This window comes from Balaenoptera musculus, chromosome 13, assembly GCF_009873245.2.
Source record: "Balaenoptera musculus isolate JJ_BM4_2016_0621 chromosome 13, mBalMus1.pri.v3, whole genome shotgun sequence".
NCBI lineage: Eukaryota > Metazoa > Chordata > Mammalia > Artiodactyla > Balaenopteridae > Balaenoptera > Balaenoptera musculus.
The window spans coordinates 55,619,659-55,634,528 of record NC_045797.1 but is presented as its reverse complement, the minus strand read 5'-3'; the positions used below and the strand labels follow the sequence as shown (position 1 = coordinate 55,634,528).

Sequence of the window (14,870 nt, the reverse complement as noted above, 5' to 3'; positions counted from 1 at the left end):
CTAAATCATGTATAATCTTTCCAACCTAGTAAATTCTCCCCTAGCCGTCTCAGTAGAATAGTCACTAATAAACTCTAACAAGTATGCAGAAGAGACATTTTTTTTACAGTCTGAAAGTACAGCTGTCCAATTACTTTGTTTCTCCCATATAAATAGGTATTAAAAGGAAATCACTGCTAGCTTTATTCCTCAGAGTCAATGACTTGTGGTTTTGATCTGAATTACCTGTTTCACAAACTGAATGATCTCCCTAACCTAGTCACCTCCATTGCTGTAAGTAGGCATGTGAAGAATGAGTTTAATTTTCCTATCTGATTTATTTCATGTAGGCTCCCAGTCACAAGTACAGTGCCCACAGCAGCCATGTCACCAATGTCAGTTTCACTCATAATGACAGTCACCTGATTTCAACTGGTGGAAAAGACATGAGCATCATTCAGTGGAAACTTGTGGAAAAGTTATCTTTGCCTCAAAATGAGATTGTAGCTGATACCGCGCTCACCAAAGCCCCCATCTCTTCCACTGAAAGTGTCACGCAGTCAGATGCTCCCACACCACCTCCTTCGCAGCCCGTCAACGAGACAGCTGAAGAAGAGAGCAGGATAAGCAGTTCTCCCACGCTTCTGGAGAACAGCCTGGAGCAGACTGCGGGGCCCGGCGAAGACCACAGTGAGGAGCAGAGCGAGGGGGGCAGCGAAGACCTCGGTGAGCCTGCTTGTGAAGAGCCAGCCCCCGAGATGAGCGAGGGGCGGAGCGCAGGCGCTCTTCCCGGGGACCAGCGAGACCCTTCACCCCTGCCCTAACGCCAGGACTTCAGTGCGGCTCGCTTTTTCCTTCAACTGCATGATGTGCTCTTGCGATAAAGTTCAGATAACAGGCCAGAAGTGATGGAGAATCACTATTGATGGAGATTTTGGTTTCCACGTAATCTGTTTTCAATAGTCTTATCTTCCGTCTCTTAAATGCAGTCAACCTAAAGGTTCGGTTTGATGTGTGCTGAAAATTAACCAAACTTAATAGTAGGAAAAGACTGAAACATTAATTGTGTCTCAGAAATTACTGTGTACGTGAGTGGTATGATGTTAATACTGGAAACAAAAACAGCGGTCGTATAGATTTTAAATAAACCCCTCATTATCTGAGCAGGTTTTCTTCAGGAACAACCAGAGGCATCACAAACACTGTTACTCATCTGCTGGCTCAGACTGCTACTTTTTTTTTTTTTTTTCCTGATGCTGAAAATCAGAAAAACAAAACAAAAACCAAAAAAAACCTTCTCTTACTGAGATTCCCTCCCACCCCAAATGTCTAGTGGAAATTTTCTAGTCAAGAAAAACTTCATTAGTGCCATGAGCAGTGGTGTTGCCTTCTTAAATAATAACACCCTTTTCTTACATAGCCAGCAGATGTCCAGATGTGCTTGTTAGTCTACCATGTAGGTGCTGCCTTTTCTAAGTCAGAGTGAGGAACAGTCCCTTAATTTCCTGTGCGCAAATCTATTTTATCTTAGAACTAAGAAAGCAGTGGTTTGTTAAAGAGCTTTTAATGTATATTAAACCATTGATACGCCGAAATAATGGATTCCTCCAAGGATTCCTTTACTGGCCTAAACATTTTCAAATGTTTGTTTGGCGTTCAAGTGAGTGAACAGAAGAAACCGCACGCCTATAAAATTAAACTTGGCTAATCTTAGCTTAGCCTTCATCATAATTTGCTCCTTCAATAACAGAAATATTAATAAAGTTTAAATGATTGAATTGGTGCTTGAAATTCACTGGTTTAGTTGTAATTTTTATACAGATTATTGAGGGATAAAATACTCAACAAATTGCAAATTCTTTTTTATGTAAGTGTGAATAATAGTCAGGCATTTTTTATAAATTGCATACTTAACAGACCTGCTACACACAGTGATTTTTCTCTGGTGGAGTTGCTTTAAGCCTTGCAATTCTGATGTGGCTATCCTCTGCTGTTTGGGGGCAGTGCATGTGTTATTATGCATTGGATAGTTGTTTTTTTTAAGTTTTGTCAGATTATGTTTTTCTTAAGTATGTGTTTCCTATTTTCAAAATAATTACTGACAAATATGCATTTCCTATATATTTGTTTATACTTTGATTATAAAAAGACTTTTATTTTTTAACTTGCAATGTTTTGATATCTTTTTTTTTTTTTTTTTTTTTTGGTTAGATCATGTTTAGAAACTTTGGATGAGTTCAAAAGTCTTAAGTATGCAAGTGTTTACGTGACTGTGCCATTCCAAAGTGCATCAGAACTGTCATTCCCTTCTACTGTCTTCTCAGGAGTAATACAAATCAGGTATTTCATCATCATTTGGTAATACACAAACTTCAGTGAACTCCCAAGGACACTCACAACATTTGTATTCACATGCTGTATGTAAGGGTGTGGGTATGTGTGAAGGGGTGAGTGTAGACACTCACTCTGTGTGCGTATCTCTATATAAGAAGATATGCGCCACATTGAAAATACTCAGTGTGTTATCTCTGTGTATAGATATATGTCCATGTATTTCTCTTTCCTCTTGTTTACAACTGTTCAAAAAAAAAAAAAACCTCAAAGTAGTTCTCTTCAAAAGAAGGGAGGTAGACTCCAAGCAACCCATCATTTTTCAGTATGTTTGTACATAATTATCAGAGAGCAGCAGTAGTATCAGGCATATATATTTGCCTATTAGCTGTGGTGACTGAATCATCAGGTCGGCATGTGCTATATACCCTGCAAGAAAAATACTATGAGATGAACAAGTAATTCTAGGAGAAGAAAAAGCATTTCGTTAAGTACCTGGGGGATACCACTCTCCATGATAAGCAGGGAGTTTATTTGGGGACATCAGTCACCTTTGGGGTTGCTGTGTACCATGAAATTTATATTCGTGATATCTTGGGTGGTAGTTTCAAAAGACACTACTAATACGCAGAAAGCGTTCCAGCTCTCTATTGCTGGCAACTACTGTTTAACAGTCAATTAAATCTGTGATAATGGTTGGAAGTGGGTGGGATTATGAAATTGTAGATGTTTTTAGAAAAACTTGTGAATGAAAATGAATCCAAGTGTTTCATGTGAAGATGTTGAGCCATTTCTATCATGCATTCCTGTCTTATGGCAGAAAATTTTGAAGATTAAAAAATAAAATAAGATGTTTCATTTGTCTCTCTAAATGTGTCTTGAGTCTTTTTTCATTTATGCTGCTAGTGTCCGTGACTGTCCAATCATCAGAAGACATGACAGTTCAGAAGGACACATTTATCAGTTGACCACTGCCACTGCTATGGATACAGCTATTCTGGAGTGACAGACGCTATCTCATGATGTTAGAGGAAATTACTTCTGATTTATGCTTCCATTTAATAGGGAACAGATTTGTTTTAATTTATTACATGTCTACACTCTCTCCAGTGTTTAACGTTAGGTAATCCTGGTGATCCTGGTTACCTGCCTGACCCGCCTCCACTGCCTGCCTCCCCGGTGTAGCCTGCCGGAAGCCCTTGAACTCAGCGTCCCGCTTTTGCCGTCTCTCCCGTGTTGCTTAGTGACACATCCTCTGTACACCGCAACCAAAAATTAGCTGCTACAAATTTTTCTTGATGAAGCATTAGACTAAGAGTATTCCATACATTCCCAGTTTTACAGTCATGGAAATAATAATGGGGTTTTCATCAGCATCTTATTCATCCTTGTTGACTATGAATATATGTTCACAGCCACTCGCATATACTAACCTGTGACAGGCTGTCTTGGGGCAGAAATTCCTCTTTCAAGAATTCAGAGACAAAACGGCTGACAGACACCAGAACCACCCCACTAAACAATGTGATTTTTCTTCTTAATAAAAAAGGAGATCCAAAAAAGGAACCTCTATGGGGAAATAATGATGAATTAGATCTTGGACATATTGAGGTGTTTGTTAGTGTAACTTCTAGAAGGAACTAGGTTTCTAGCTTAAAGGTGGAACTACAACGAGAGTTTAGGACAAGGACATGTTTTTAGGACAAAGGAGACGGGCTGAAGAGCAGGTGTGCAGGACTTGGGTGGAGCGGAGCAGAGCTGTCGCTGGAGGAGTCCCCGTGCAGCCAGTGCACCCCCAGACACCCCAGCTCTCAGTGATACAGGGCGTGTTGCCCTGTGGGCAAGGGGCAGGCTGGGGAGGTTCAGGAGCAGGCCTGCATTCACTTACCCAGATAACTGCCACACCAGGACTTCGTGTGTTATAACTTGAAAGCTGGAGCCTCTTCCACTTACACGAGGAGAAAGACATTCTTTATAAATGGAGGAAGAAGGAAAAGATGTGGGTGAAGATTCAGAGATTTTTTGGAAAGGAGACGGGGAAACAGCAGAGGACCTATGTCATCTCAGTCCTCAGTTCAGGAGAGGGTGAGGGCACTGCCCTTTGTAAAGGGGCAACTCCTGCTCTCCTCAGGGACTCTGATAATATTACATATTTGTGCTAATCAGTTCATCTTTTCCAAAGGAAACCTGAATTTCGACTCCACCCTCATTAATAGACCCCTACAGTAACCTCTGATACAAAGTAGACAAAAGAACTAAAAGAGAAAGAATCCCAAATGGAGAAAAAAAAGTTGCATTGTCTCTAGAAATGTCAGTGTGTTTCATTTCTATATCCATGGGTGACATCCTCAGGAGACCATAGCTTACGGAACTGAACATGTTTGTGTTTTTTGTTTTAATTTTACCAATCCAGAAGTCTAGCAGAAAAACTTAAGGGTGCCACTTCTGTATCTCAAAGGACAAAAACATCAAGAAATGTGGAAAATAAGAAACTGAGTGCTCAATGATTACAATATGGCACACATCCATAGAACGAAATGCTACTCAGCCATAACAGCTAACACATAATGTAACACGTAAGTGCTTTCCACGTACTAACTCATTCAATTCTTCCAACAATCCTGAATTCGATTATCTCCATTTTACAGACGAGTAAACTTACAGATGAGAAGCCAGGTTACCCTAGTAGCAAGTGGCTGAGCCAAGATTTGAAGGCAGGTCCCCCTGCCCCCAGAGTTCCCGGGGCCAGCCCCGTGCTCTGCTGTGCGGCACTGCAGGAGATGCTCACTGCAGAACAGTAATTTAGTGATTACTAGTAACAAAAAGAATGAAATGGGTTGAGCTTCTGGTAGGAAGGATTTGAGACCAGTATATGGAAAAACCACAGAAAGTGATTAGGCTTTGGAAAAGGCGTCTTTGGGCTCTGAACAGTGTCACAAAGTTGGAGGGACCCTTCCCTTGCACAAGTCCCCTCCTGTCATCCCTACAACTGGAGTGCGGGGCAGAGCTTCCAGGCGTGCTGCGGCACCTGCTGCCAGCGACTCCCTGCCTTTCCTGCCTTTCTTGGCTCCTGTGTCCTCAGTCCCTGATGTTCAATTTAAACCTATTTGTGTGGAGAAGCTGCTCCCTTATTTTCCAACCTTTGAGCAATTTCCATTTCACCAAAAAAGCAGCATAGTAGCTGCTTCCTTCACCAGTCAAGTGCTTCTTCCCCTTAATCCTCCAGCCCAGGCTCAGCCAGAGGGCTTTGATCCTGCCTCTCTTCTCCCTCAGCAATGTAAACACGCAGTCCTGAAAATAGATTTTCCTAGGGAGCCACCCAGGGACAGGCATGAATATGCATAATTGCCACTGTTGACTCAATATCTCAGTGGGATTATGCAGATTTCAACCCCTGGCAGAGTTCGTTTTTGCCGGACCTCACTAAAGGAGCTGGAGACAAAGCGCTAAAAGGGCCTCAGGGAAGAAAAATAACTTTTTAATAAAAAGCAAAGCCCCCGTGCCTGGTCATCCCGTTTCATTCCCGATGCCCCACCAAGCCAGAGTGCCTCCTGGGAAGGGTCAAAGCGTACTCGAGCCCATCTCAGCACACCGATGCCGTCAGCCAACACTGGGTCGGGCTGACTTGGAGACCTGGTTGGAAGCAGGGAAACCAGAAGCTGGCGTTCTCTTACCGTGTCAGCCGCAGAACTCTCGCTCGGTTAACGCAACGGTGTAAGTCGGATGTCCAGGAAGGGCAGGGCCTCTTCCTTCTACAGACTTCAGTCTCTCTACAGTAAAAACGTATTGTGCTGCCGACACCTTCAAAGTGGTAGCCAGCCAGCCTGAACCCGGCGAGTCTGTATGAGACTTAGGATCCACAGGAGTCACTGTTTCATCGGGGACATGTGCAGACTGTACTGGGCTCGGCGTGGAATCCAGAGATGGGAGGATGCAGGCCCTACCCTCACGGCGCATGGATCCTGGAAAGCCAATCTGGAAAGTTTACCAACTGTACCTTTCCATTTATAACATTCTTGAAAGAGCAACGCTACAGAGAACAGACTAGTGGTTGCCAGGGGACAGGGACGGAGGGGAGGGGATGTCACTACAGAGGGGCAGCACGGGGGTTCTGCTGTGATGATGAACAGGCTGCATCTTGGTTGTGGTGGTGATTACACAAACCTGTAAGCGGGACTAAATCGCACAACTGCACACGCGCACACAGGAATGCAGGCAGAACTGGTGGATTCTGATTAAGGTCTGTGGTCTGCAGGGCTCTGTTGTACCCATGAACATTTCCTGGACTTAAAACTACACATTATATAAGATGTCACCACTGAGGGAAGCTGAGGGAAGGGTTCACCAGACTCTTTTTTTAAACTTCCTCTAAGTCTATAATTATTTCCAAATAAGTTTTTTTCAAATAATGATATAGAAACTCCCTTCTCTTTATACTTTTGAAAGGAATATGGAAACAAAAATGGGCCTTAAAACAACAAAAATTTTTAAATAAAATTTGTCCTCATGCACTTGAGGTATTCCATCTGTGATCAAATAAAACACTGCTGATGTGAAACGGCGCTCCCTGCAGCTTTCCCTGCCACTTCTCTGCCCCCACAGGGTCTGTGCGAGACTTCCTAGCTGAGTGTGGGCCTGGAGGAGCCCCAGGCAAGGGAGGGGCGCTGGTCAGAGGTGTGTCTGGGAACACAGAGGCTTTACCTGCTTGCCCCCCCCAGAAGCAGCCAGTGCATTACCCCTGCAGCCAGAGGAGTGCCCCCCTTCGCTGGGCATTCTGCACCCCTTCTCCCTCCTCCTGGGTCCTCACTGGCTTCCCCTTCTGACTGCTTTGAGTGTCACTGATGCTCACTCCCTTTCTTGGAAACACTCTCCTGAAGCCGCCCCACAGCTGCCTTCCCTCAGGTGCTTGGGCCGAATCACCTTCCCTTACTCAGAAGTAATAAAATGACAAGAAAAAGAAGAATTCCACTATATAGCAGGCCCTGGTGAAACTGAGATTAGGTGATCAGGCTTTCTCCTTTGAGAGTGATAGCCCTCTCTGGTTTCATTGGCAAAATCCATTTTCGTGTGACCTACTGTTTGCTGCCCATGAATATCTCAGCACCAGAATCATGAGCAGGAGTGCTTGCCAGGCTTTGACATTTCCATTTAGAAGATGAATTAATTCTGAGCTGAGCCAAGAGTCCCTTTTCTCTTGAAAGAATGTGTTAGCTTCAAGCCCTCAGGCCCCTGGAGCATCGGTGAGGTCTCTCTCATACCAGTCCCACTTGAAGGTGAGTCAGCCCTTCCGTGGGGGCAAGTGAGGGATCTGACATAAAAAACCTAAGGCTGCAATGAACAGGGCATGTTTCACCATGGGTTTAGGTAAGTTTAGGCCCCGTCTCCCTGGTCTCCATCTGAAAGAGAGAGTAAGGGTTTGCCCACTGGGAGCATCTGATTCTCAGGGGAGAGACCTCCTGGCGAGCTTGAGGGCTCTGCCCCCAGCTGCTCCGCGAGGGCCCCGCGTCCAAGGGGCTTGAGGGAAGCAGATGAGCTGTTCTCCCCTCGGGTGACGGGTGACGGGCTGAGGCCGCCATCACAATAAACAATGTTTGCACCGGAAGCGATGAGCAGGGCGACAGATTGTCAGGACAGCCTGCAGATGGCTCTGCTAATAAAGCCGCCATTCACAGCCGCCCAGGCTGAAGTGGTTTCTATGGGAAACCCTCACATTGAAACAGAAGGAAGTTCTTTTAAATTATAGTAGATAATAACATTTTTTATTAAACGCTATCAAATTTCTACACCGGGATTTGCCTGGGAGGACACTCAGGAAACCACAGAGTGGCCATCTGCGCTGCTGGGAACTGTGACCCAAGCACGGGAGATTTCTCAGGTATGCCCTTGACCTGAGGATCCTCGCACCTCCCTGTTCTGATTCAGCGTTAGGGTCTGTTCCGTGCCACTCCTTCAGCAGTGCTGGGGACGCACTAGTGACCATGGTAGGGCTGGGAGGGCAGCCTCCAGGTCCCTCTACGAAGCTCGCCCAGGGCTTCATCTCTGCGCGGGTGAGCGACACTGGTCATCACCCTCTTTCTTGAAAACCCTACCCTCTCCTGCCAGGCATCACCGGCTTCAGGTTTCTTTCTTTCTTCCCTCCATCCACCCTTCCTCCTTCCTTATTTCCCCTTCTTTCCTTCCTTCCATCTTCCTTCTGAAGGGCAGCAGAATATGCCAGCCCCAAATATGCCACTTTGGTATGTTGATTATTTTGAGCTGTAGGCACCTGAAAAACAGCCAATCCAATGAGAGGCTTTCTCTGAACTCCCCATCTGCCTAAAGACAGATGCTCCAAAAGGAACTCAATTGTCGAAGATCCCCTCCCAGGAGCTTCATCAACCAAGGGAGATTGACTCTCATCCCAGGAGAGGAGACTGGAGTCCACACCACACCCAGACACACTTGTCACAAACCATCACACCTCCTATCCACCCTTCTAAGGTCCTTCATCTTCCCTAAAAATCATGCACTCTCCCCTAGGAGGCCTCCCTCCCTCCCTTTTCCCTACTAAGATGGTATTTAAGCCTGAATTTTAAGCCCACTTGGGGAGTTGCTCATTTTTCCCTGAGTACCTCCCATGTACACATGAGGTATATGTGTTCGTAAACTTCCATTTGTTTTTCTCTTGTTAATCTGTCTTTTACTAGAGGGGTCTCAGCCAAGAACTCAGAGGGTGGAAGGAAAATTATTTTTCCTCCCCTACACTTCCATCTTCCCTTTCTTTCTTAAGTTTTTAAAGATTTTTTTTTTTTAGGTATAACTTACAGTAAAGTGCAGACATCTCAGGGTATCTGCCTATCTGCCTACACATGTACACACCCACCCAGATGAAGAGCTGGCACGTTTCCGGCACAGAAGCCTGCCCTGTGATGCCCTCCCGTCAGTACTCCCTCTCTGTTCTGACCTCTGTCACCATAGATTGGTTCTGCCCGGCTTTGACTTCTATCTAAATGCAATCACAGGGTATGCTCTCTTTTGTGTCCGGCTTCTTTCACGCAGCATGATGTCTGTGTTCCTTATGTTCTTAGACCCTAGGAGCCATCACAAGCTCTTGTCCTCTCCACCTGCTCCTGAAATAGTGGTATTTCCCCCATTCTATTTCCTCACCTTCATATACTTCCTAACAATGTAGCAGACCCCAGGCTTCCACTGCCCCTGCGTCCTGCCACCTCTCAAATTCCTACCTCCAGTCCAGACCCCTGGGCTTACCTCCAGACACAGCTGCTGACTGGAATTCCTTGCCTAGAGGGCTCACAGGCAATCCACTGTTTCCGACACGTGCCCTGCCCTGTTGACCCCCCAGTCCTGCACCTCCACTCACCCAGGAGCCAGGATGAGTCATCCCGGGAGCACCCGGAAGCCTGCCTCACCCTGACCTCCGATGTCCAACTAAGCGTCAGGTTGTGTTCACTCTGCCTTCTTAACATCCCTGGGCTTCACGCCTCTCTCTCCATGCCCACTGCCACTGGTCCCCAGGCTCTCATCATCTCTCAAATGAACTGTTCTAATAACTCTTAACTAGTCCAATGCTGTGAGTCTTTTTCCCCTCCAATCTGTCCTCCATATCGGCACCATGGATTCAAAAGAACCAAAAGAACAGTGGATTCTGTGGCCATCCCAACACACACCCTTCTTGCTTACCAACTAGAGTCCAAGCCTGCTCTGGCCCGGCCCCTGGCCTGAGCCTGCCTCTCCCCCACCTCCTCTCACACATCAGCAGGTACCCTTCCCTCAGGCCAAATGCCCTTCCCCACTGTATTTAGCAGGAAACTCCTGACGCATCACTACGCAATTTCCACAGTGTCCCCTCTGAGGGTGTCCCTGCCACTCCTTGGCCTTCCTGGACCCTGGCCCTGCCTCTGGACAGTTCTGTTGCACTTTGGTTGTGCCCATCATTCTCTGACCTCGGGGACCAGGGACGGCATCACCTCTCTCTGGTCTCTACTGCCCAACACAGAATCTGGCACGCAGCAATTACGGAATGAATGGTACGTGCTGTTAAGGCTTCCTGACGGTGAAGCTGGGGCAAGTCCCCAGTCTGCTAGGGAAACGGGGTGCCAATCCTCAGGTAACCCCAGATCTGCTCACGGAAAAGCCCTATGGGAAAAGACAACAGAGCACCTGATGGCCCTTAAGAGAAGGCCAGAAAACTCGTCAGGAGTCAGAGACAGCCTAGGGAGCTGGGGCACCAGGAAAGAGAAGAGCCAACTTGACTTCAAGCCCCAGCTCAGAAGTGGCCAGGTCGCCTGGCACCACTAGGAAACCCCAGACCCAAGCCGCTCCTGGGTCTGAATCCAGAGGCATGACCATCTTCCCAAGTGGAGTCAGGCTGCCCCTTCTGTTTTTAACAGCATCTGGTCCAGATCCCAGACCACTATGAGCTTCTTCTAGGCCCAGAGCACAGCACAAGCTCAGCAAAGACCAGCAAGCAACCCCCCCCACATTACCATTCCCAAGATACACAAATAAGGGTACAGTCGGCACCTCTGACCTCTGTCCGGACCTGAAGCTGAAGAAAGCAGATCTCCTCTCCCTGCCTCCTGAGCTCTGGGGGCCTGGAGTGAGTGATCCACCTTGAGAAATCCTGGGTTGGCTTAGAGACTCTTGGTCATAACACCTCACATCCACAATCATGCAAGAAAATATGCTGCATGACAAGGTATAGGTAAGTCCTGGAGCAGAGACACAGAGCTTTTATCTCCCCGCCTCCCTCCCCTCTGCTGCAGTCACGAGCCCGGAGCCTGAGTGTGCGGACTCCTTCAGGACACTGAGGCTGCAGACAGGCCCGGTTGAGTACTCTGACCCATCACTCAGCAGGAATGAAGCCACCCACACCCAAAGCATAGAGGGCCAGGGAGACTTAGGTCACAGTATGGCAGGACACCCTCTCCCAACCCACAAGGCCCTCCTGGGAAGACCTTCCCTGGGGCCTGCCCCTGCCCAAGTTAGCATGAACTGGGCAGGCCACCTTAACTAGTCCTTCGTTTTATCTCCCGTGGCCGCAGGACATGTTTTTGCAAATTACACACCTCAGCCCAAGCACCGGCAGTGATTACTTACCCCAGCCCTCCTCTGCAGCTGCGGCCTACTTCCCCTGGTGCAATTCCTTCTGATGCTCAGTGAACAGGACCCGACTAAGGGAGGGATGGGCAGACACATAAAGTTATGAACCGATTTTCCAAATGACCATTTCTTCAAGGACATAATTCCAGAGAAGAAAAAGGAACAGACACCAAGTATAAACAAGGCTCTTCTGTGTGACTCTACTTTAATTAGAATAACTAATTGAAAGCAATTTAATGTTGGTTCACGAAAGGTTAATGGAATTCATGTTTTGTAGATGCCGAATGCAATAGAGACTTAGCCAGAAACACAAATCTAACCTTTATTCTCTTTAATTATTCGCTCAGAATAATTTCCTGGGAGCAGGTTGAGTCTCTGGATGGCTTTAATTAAACACAACTGAACTCTGAAGTTGACATCAACTCATCCAGCTGCAGCTCAATTTTCAAACAAGGTTTTGTGGCCTAAGCAGGGGAGGTGTCGGGATGCGGAACATGGGCTTGGAGCCTGACAGGTATTAACCAATTCTAGAGCATCTTACATCTTTGCCCCACCCTCTCCAGTGGCAAGGCACTTCCGTAACCCCTGCCAGGACGTCCCTGAGGGGAGAGGCCCAGGCTGAGCTCAGCGACCAGGCTGCCTCCTTCCTTGGCGTCTCCCACAGTCCTGGGCTCAGGCTCCACTCTCTCAACACCTTCAGCATAAGCCCGGTACAGCCACAGCCTGAAGCGGACCCTGGGGCCAGCAGGCCCCCGCAGGCGCCTCCTCTCTACCTTGCCCACCTGCCCCCCACCACCTGTCTCTCCCTGTCCTTCAGAGTGCGCAAATGTGTGAAAAGCCGGGGCGTGGCCTTCCTGCCTGGCGAGGTGCCCTCAGGAAACACCCTTATTTCGAGACGACTTCCCTTACAGCACCGACCACCACCCCCACCCCCACCCCCCGCCCCAGTACCAGCCTCTCCTTTTCTGCCTTTGAAAACCCAGGCCCCTAATTTTGTCAGTTGCAGTTTATAGCCATATCGAGGCCCTTTCGCAGTGAGCTTCTGCTTCTTTCTAAAACTTTTTCCCTGCCGACTGGGAGGCAACCCCACCACTTCTTACAGCCTAGGGCACTTCAGCCGACTTCCACTGTAATGCTATTTGGAGTAGACAAGGATTCCAACCTGGCTGGTACATGCTGGACAGTGTGAAGGACCTGTGCTTGGGCCCTGAGGTACAACCATGCGACCATGACAAAGCTCAGTGTCATGGACAAGGTCAGGGCATGATGTCCTAGGAGGGCTGTGACAGAAGAAAAAAAAAAAAAAAGTATCTAAAGAATGCTATTCCAGCCACCCCGCTTGCCCTGTTTCCATTAGGATTTTGCAGCAGCTTCCTTAGAAAAGAGCTCTAACAGACTCTGGACCCTGAGCAAACAGCATCTGATCTCAATCTGGCCATCCCAACACATCCTGCAGCAGCACGGCACCACCGCGCCACACAAAGGTCAGGATTCTTGATTCGAGCTTATGCAAGTGCAAATGACCCATCCCCTCTAATCTTCCGCCAGGAGGTGGCTGGGCCACCCCAGTTGCTCTGTTCATGTAATGAGAGCCAGGGTCAGCTGATGCTCCCCTCATAACTATGGGGCCGACCCACTAAGCCAAGGTGCAACATGGGTCCCGGAACAGAAGCCACAGCCAGGCTTCCTCTACCTGCACCCAGCCAGGGGGCAACCTGTCCACAAGCGACCAAACCCCACCAGTCTTATGGAGCTCCCAGATCAGGACAGGTGAAGGATAACAGCAGAATTCCTTCATAACAGAGTTTCTTGACCATATGGTTTACCAACCCTAAGCGATTGAGAGACAACCTGAAAAGGACCTAAAAATAATTCTTGTAACAGTTTCCTTAAATATAATCACAGTGTTTGCTTACAAAGGCAAAGTATCTGATTCATCTTGGGGTCCCAGGCTTTTGCACACTAATTAAATACCTGGAAGAAGCAGATTAGTGGAACTCCTTAATGACTGACTGTGGGTCAGAGGCAGCCCTGGATGACCAAGGTTGACAGCCACTGAATCTGACAAGAGGAGCACTAAGGACAGGGTCCCACTTCTCAACCCCGACACGAGCGGTCTTTGGTGCTAGATTAAAGAGTGCTCCAATCCAGGATATGTGCAGTCAAAATGTCAAATAAATGTATTAAATCACTGGAACCAGACAGTATCAGAATTTCTAAGCAGTCAATCATTATTGTCCCTGGTATAACCTCTAGCTACTGAATATCAACAGGCCAGAAAGTGAAAGGTTTGCACAGCTTCCAGCCATAAGAAAAGTCCGAAAGAAGACTTGGGCATTAGGAACCTCAACATCAGACAAGCCTGAGAAGCCAGCCCAGGGCCACACACATAACGGAGAGGAAAAGTATATAAACCAAAGAAAGCCAGCCAGTGTTGTAACAGCCAATCCCACCCTCACCAGGCCACTGACAGCTTCACACTGGAGTCACAGGATATGAGCGGCCAGGAAGGAGAGGGAAAGCTAGCTGGACCCAGAAAGGGACTCTGGCTGAGAGAGAAAACAGAGAAGGGGTAAATGGGCACTTCTTTGAAAGGAAAAGTATAAAGCTGCCATTTCAACCTTTCTTGCTCTTGTTTACCCTAAAAGGATTTTGAAAATCTATGTATTCCCCTTTGTATTATGTAAGCTTAACATCTAAAGTTTTTCATTATAATTTTAAATAGTTGCAAAGAGAGTTTCTGGTGTATTGTACATAATGGCGTAAACTATTAAGTCACTCTTATAAATGTATCCAGTGGACTGTAAATACCATCACAATTAGACACCTACCTTCATCTAGTTAAAAATACAAATGTCTACTTAAGTCAGAAATTTCTTCTTGAATTGGGAGCTCCATTACTCTCCTCCATCTAGAATTTTACCCTAATGTAACACATTTTTAGGCTTGAAAGTCTCTTTTTGACCATACTTATAATTCCCTGTAACATACCAAATTTCCTGTGACCTCATAAGCTCTAAGTGTTCAAAAATATTTTATTCTGGATTGCATGATTATGATTGCTATTAGCACATATTTCAAAACAACAGAATATAAATACTGATCATTATTAAATATGAGCAAAATTTCACTAGAAATGCATCCTGATAGAGAGAGTAAGAAGGTTCATGTTTCCAGGGATGAATCTTGCTTACTATTAAGACAGTTTCAGCACCAATTCCATTCCTGTTTTTCATTTTTATAGACATTAAGCCCTGAGACACCTTGTTCTCATAAATAAATAGGTGGCAATGGAAGTTCTGTAATAGCAACATCTCTGAATTCCTTGAACTCCCGAGTTATACACCGAAGTCATGCAGTGATCTATTATCAAAATTATTTTTAATGATCAACTGACAACTCAATTGGTTCCTCCAATTTTGTTAAAAGTAGACTCAGAGAACTTGTAACTTGTAAAA

The 14,870-nt window shown here is 46.5% G+C and overlaps 1 protein-coding gene across 6 annotated transcripts in view; it reads left to right on the top strand.

Moving 5' to 3' along the window:
* Positions 1-3,178, top strand: part of EML4 (EMAP like 4) — a 159,625-nt gene extending 156,447 nt beyond the window's left edge. For 3 of the 6 annotated variants that reach the window (XM_036873502.1, XM_036873503.1, XM_036873500.1), the window contains one exon: positions 330-1,770. In XM_036873502.1, coding sequence (XP_036729397.1) covers positions 330-803 — 474 coding nt within the window. In that variant the 3' untranslated portion in view covers positions 804-1,770. Of the gene's footprint in view, positions 1-329 lie in introns of all 6 variants that reach the window. The other 3 variants (XM_036873505.1, XM_036873501.1, XM_036873504.1) reach the window with 3 other exon arrangements.
* Positions 3,179-14,870: the final 11,692 nt, after the last annotated feature.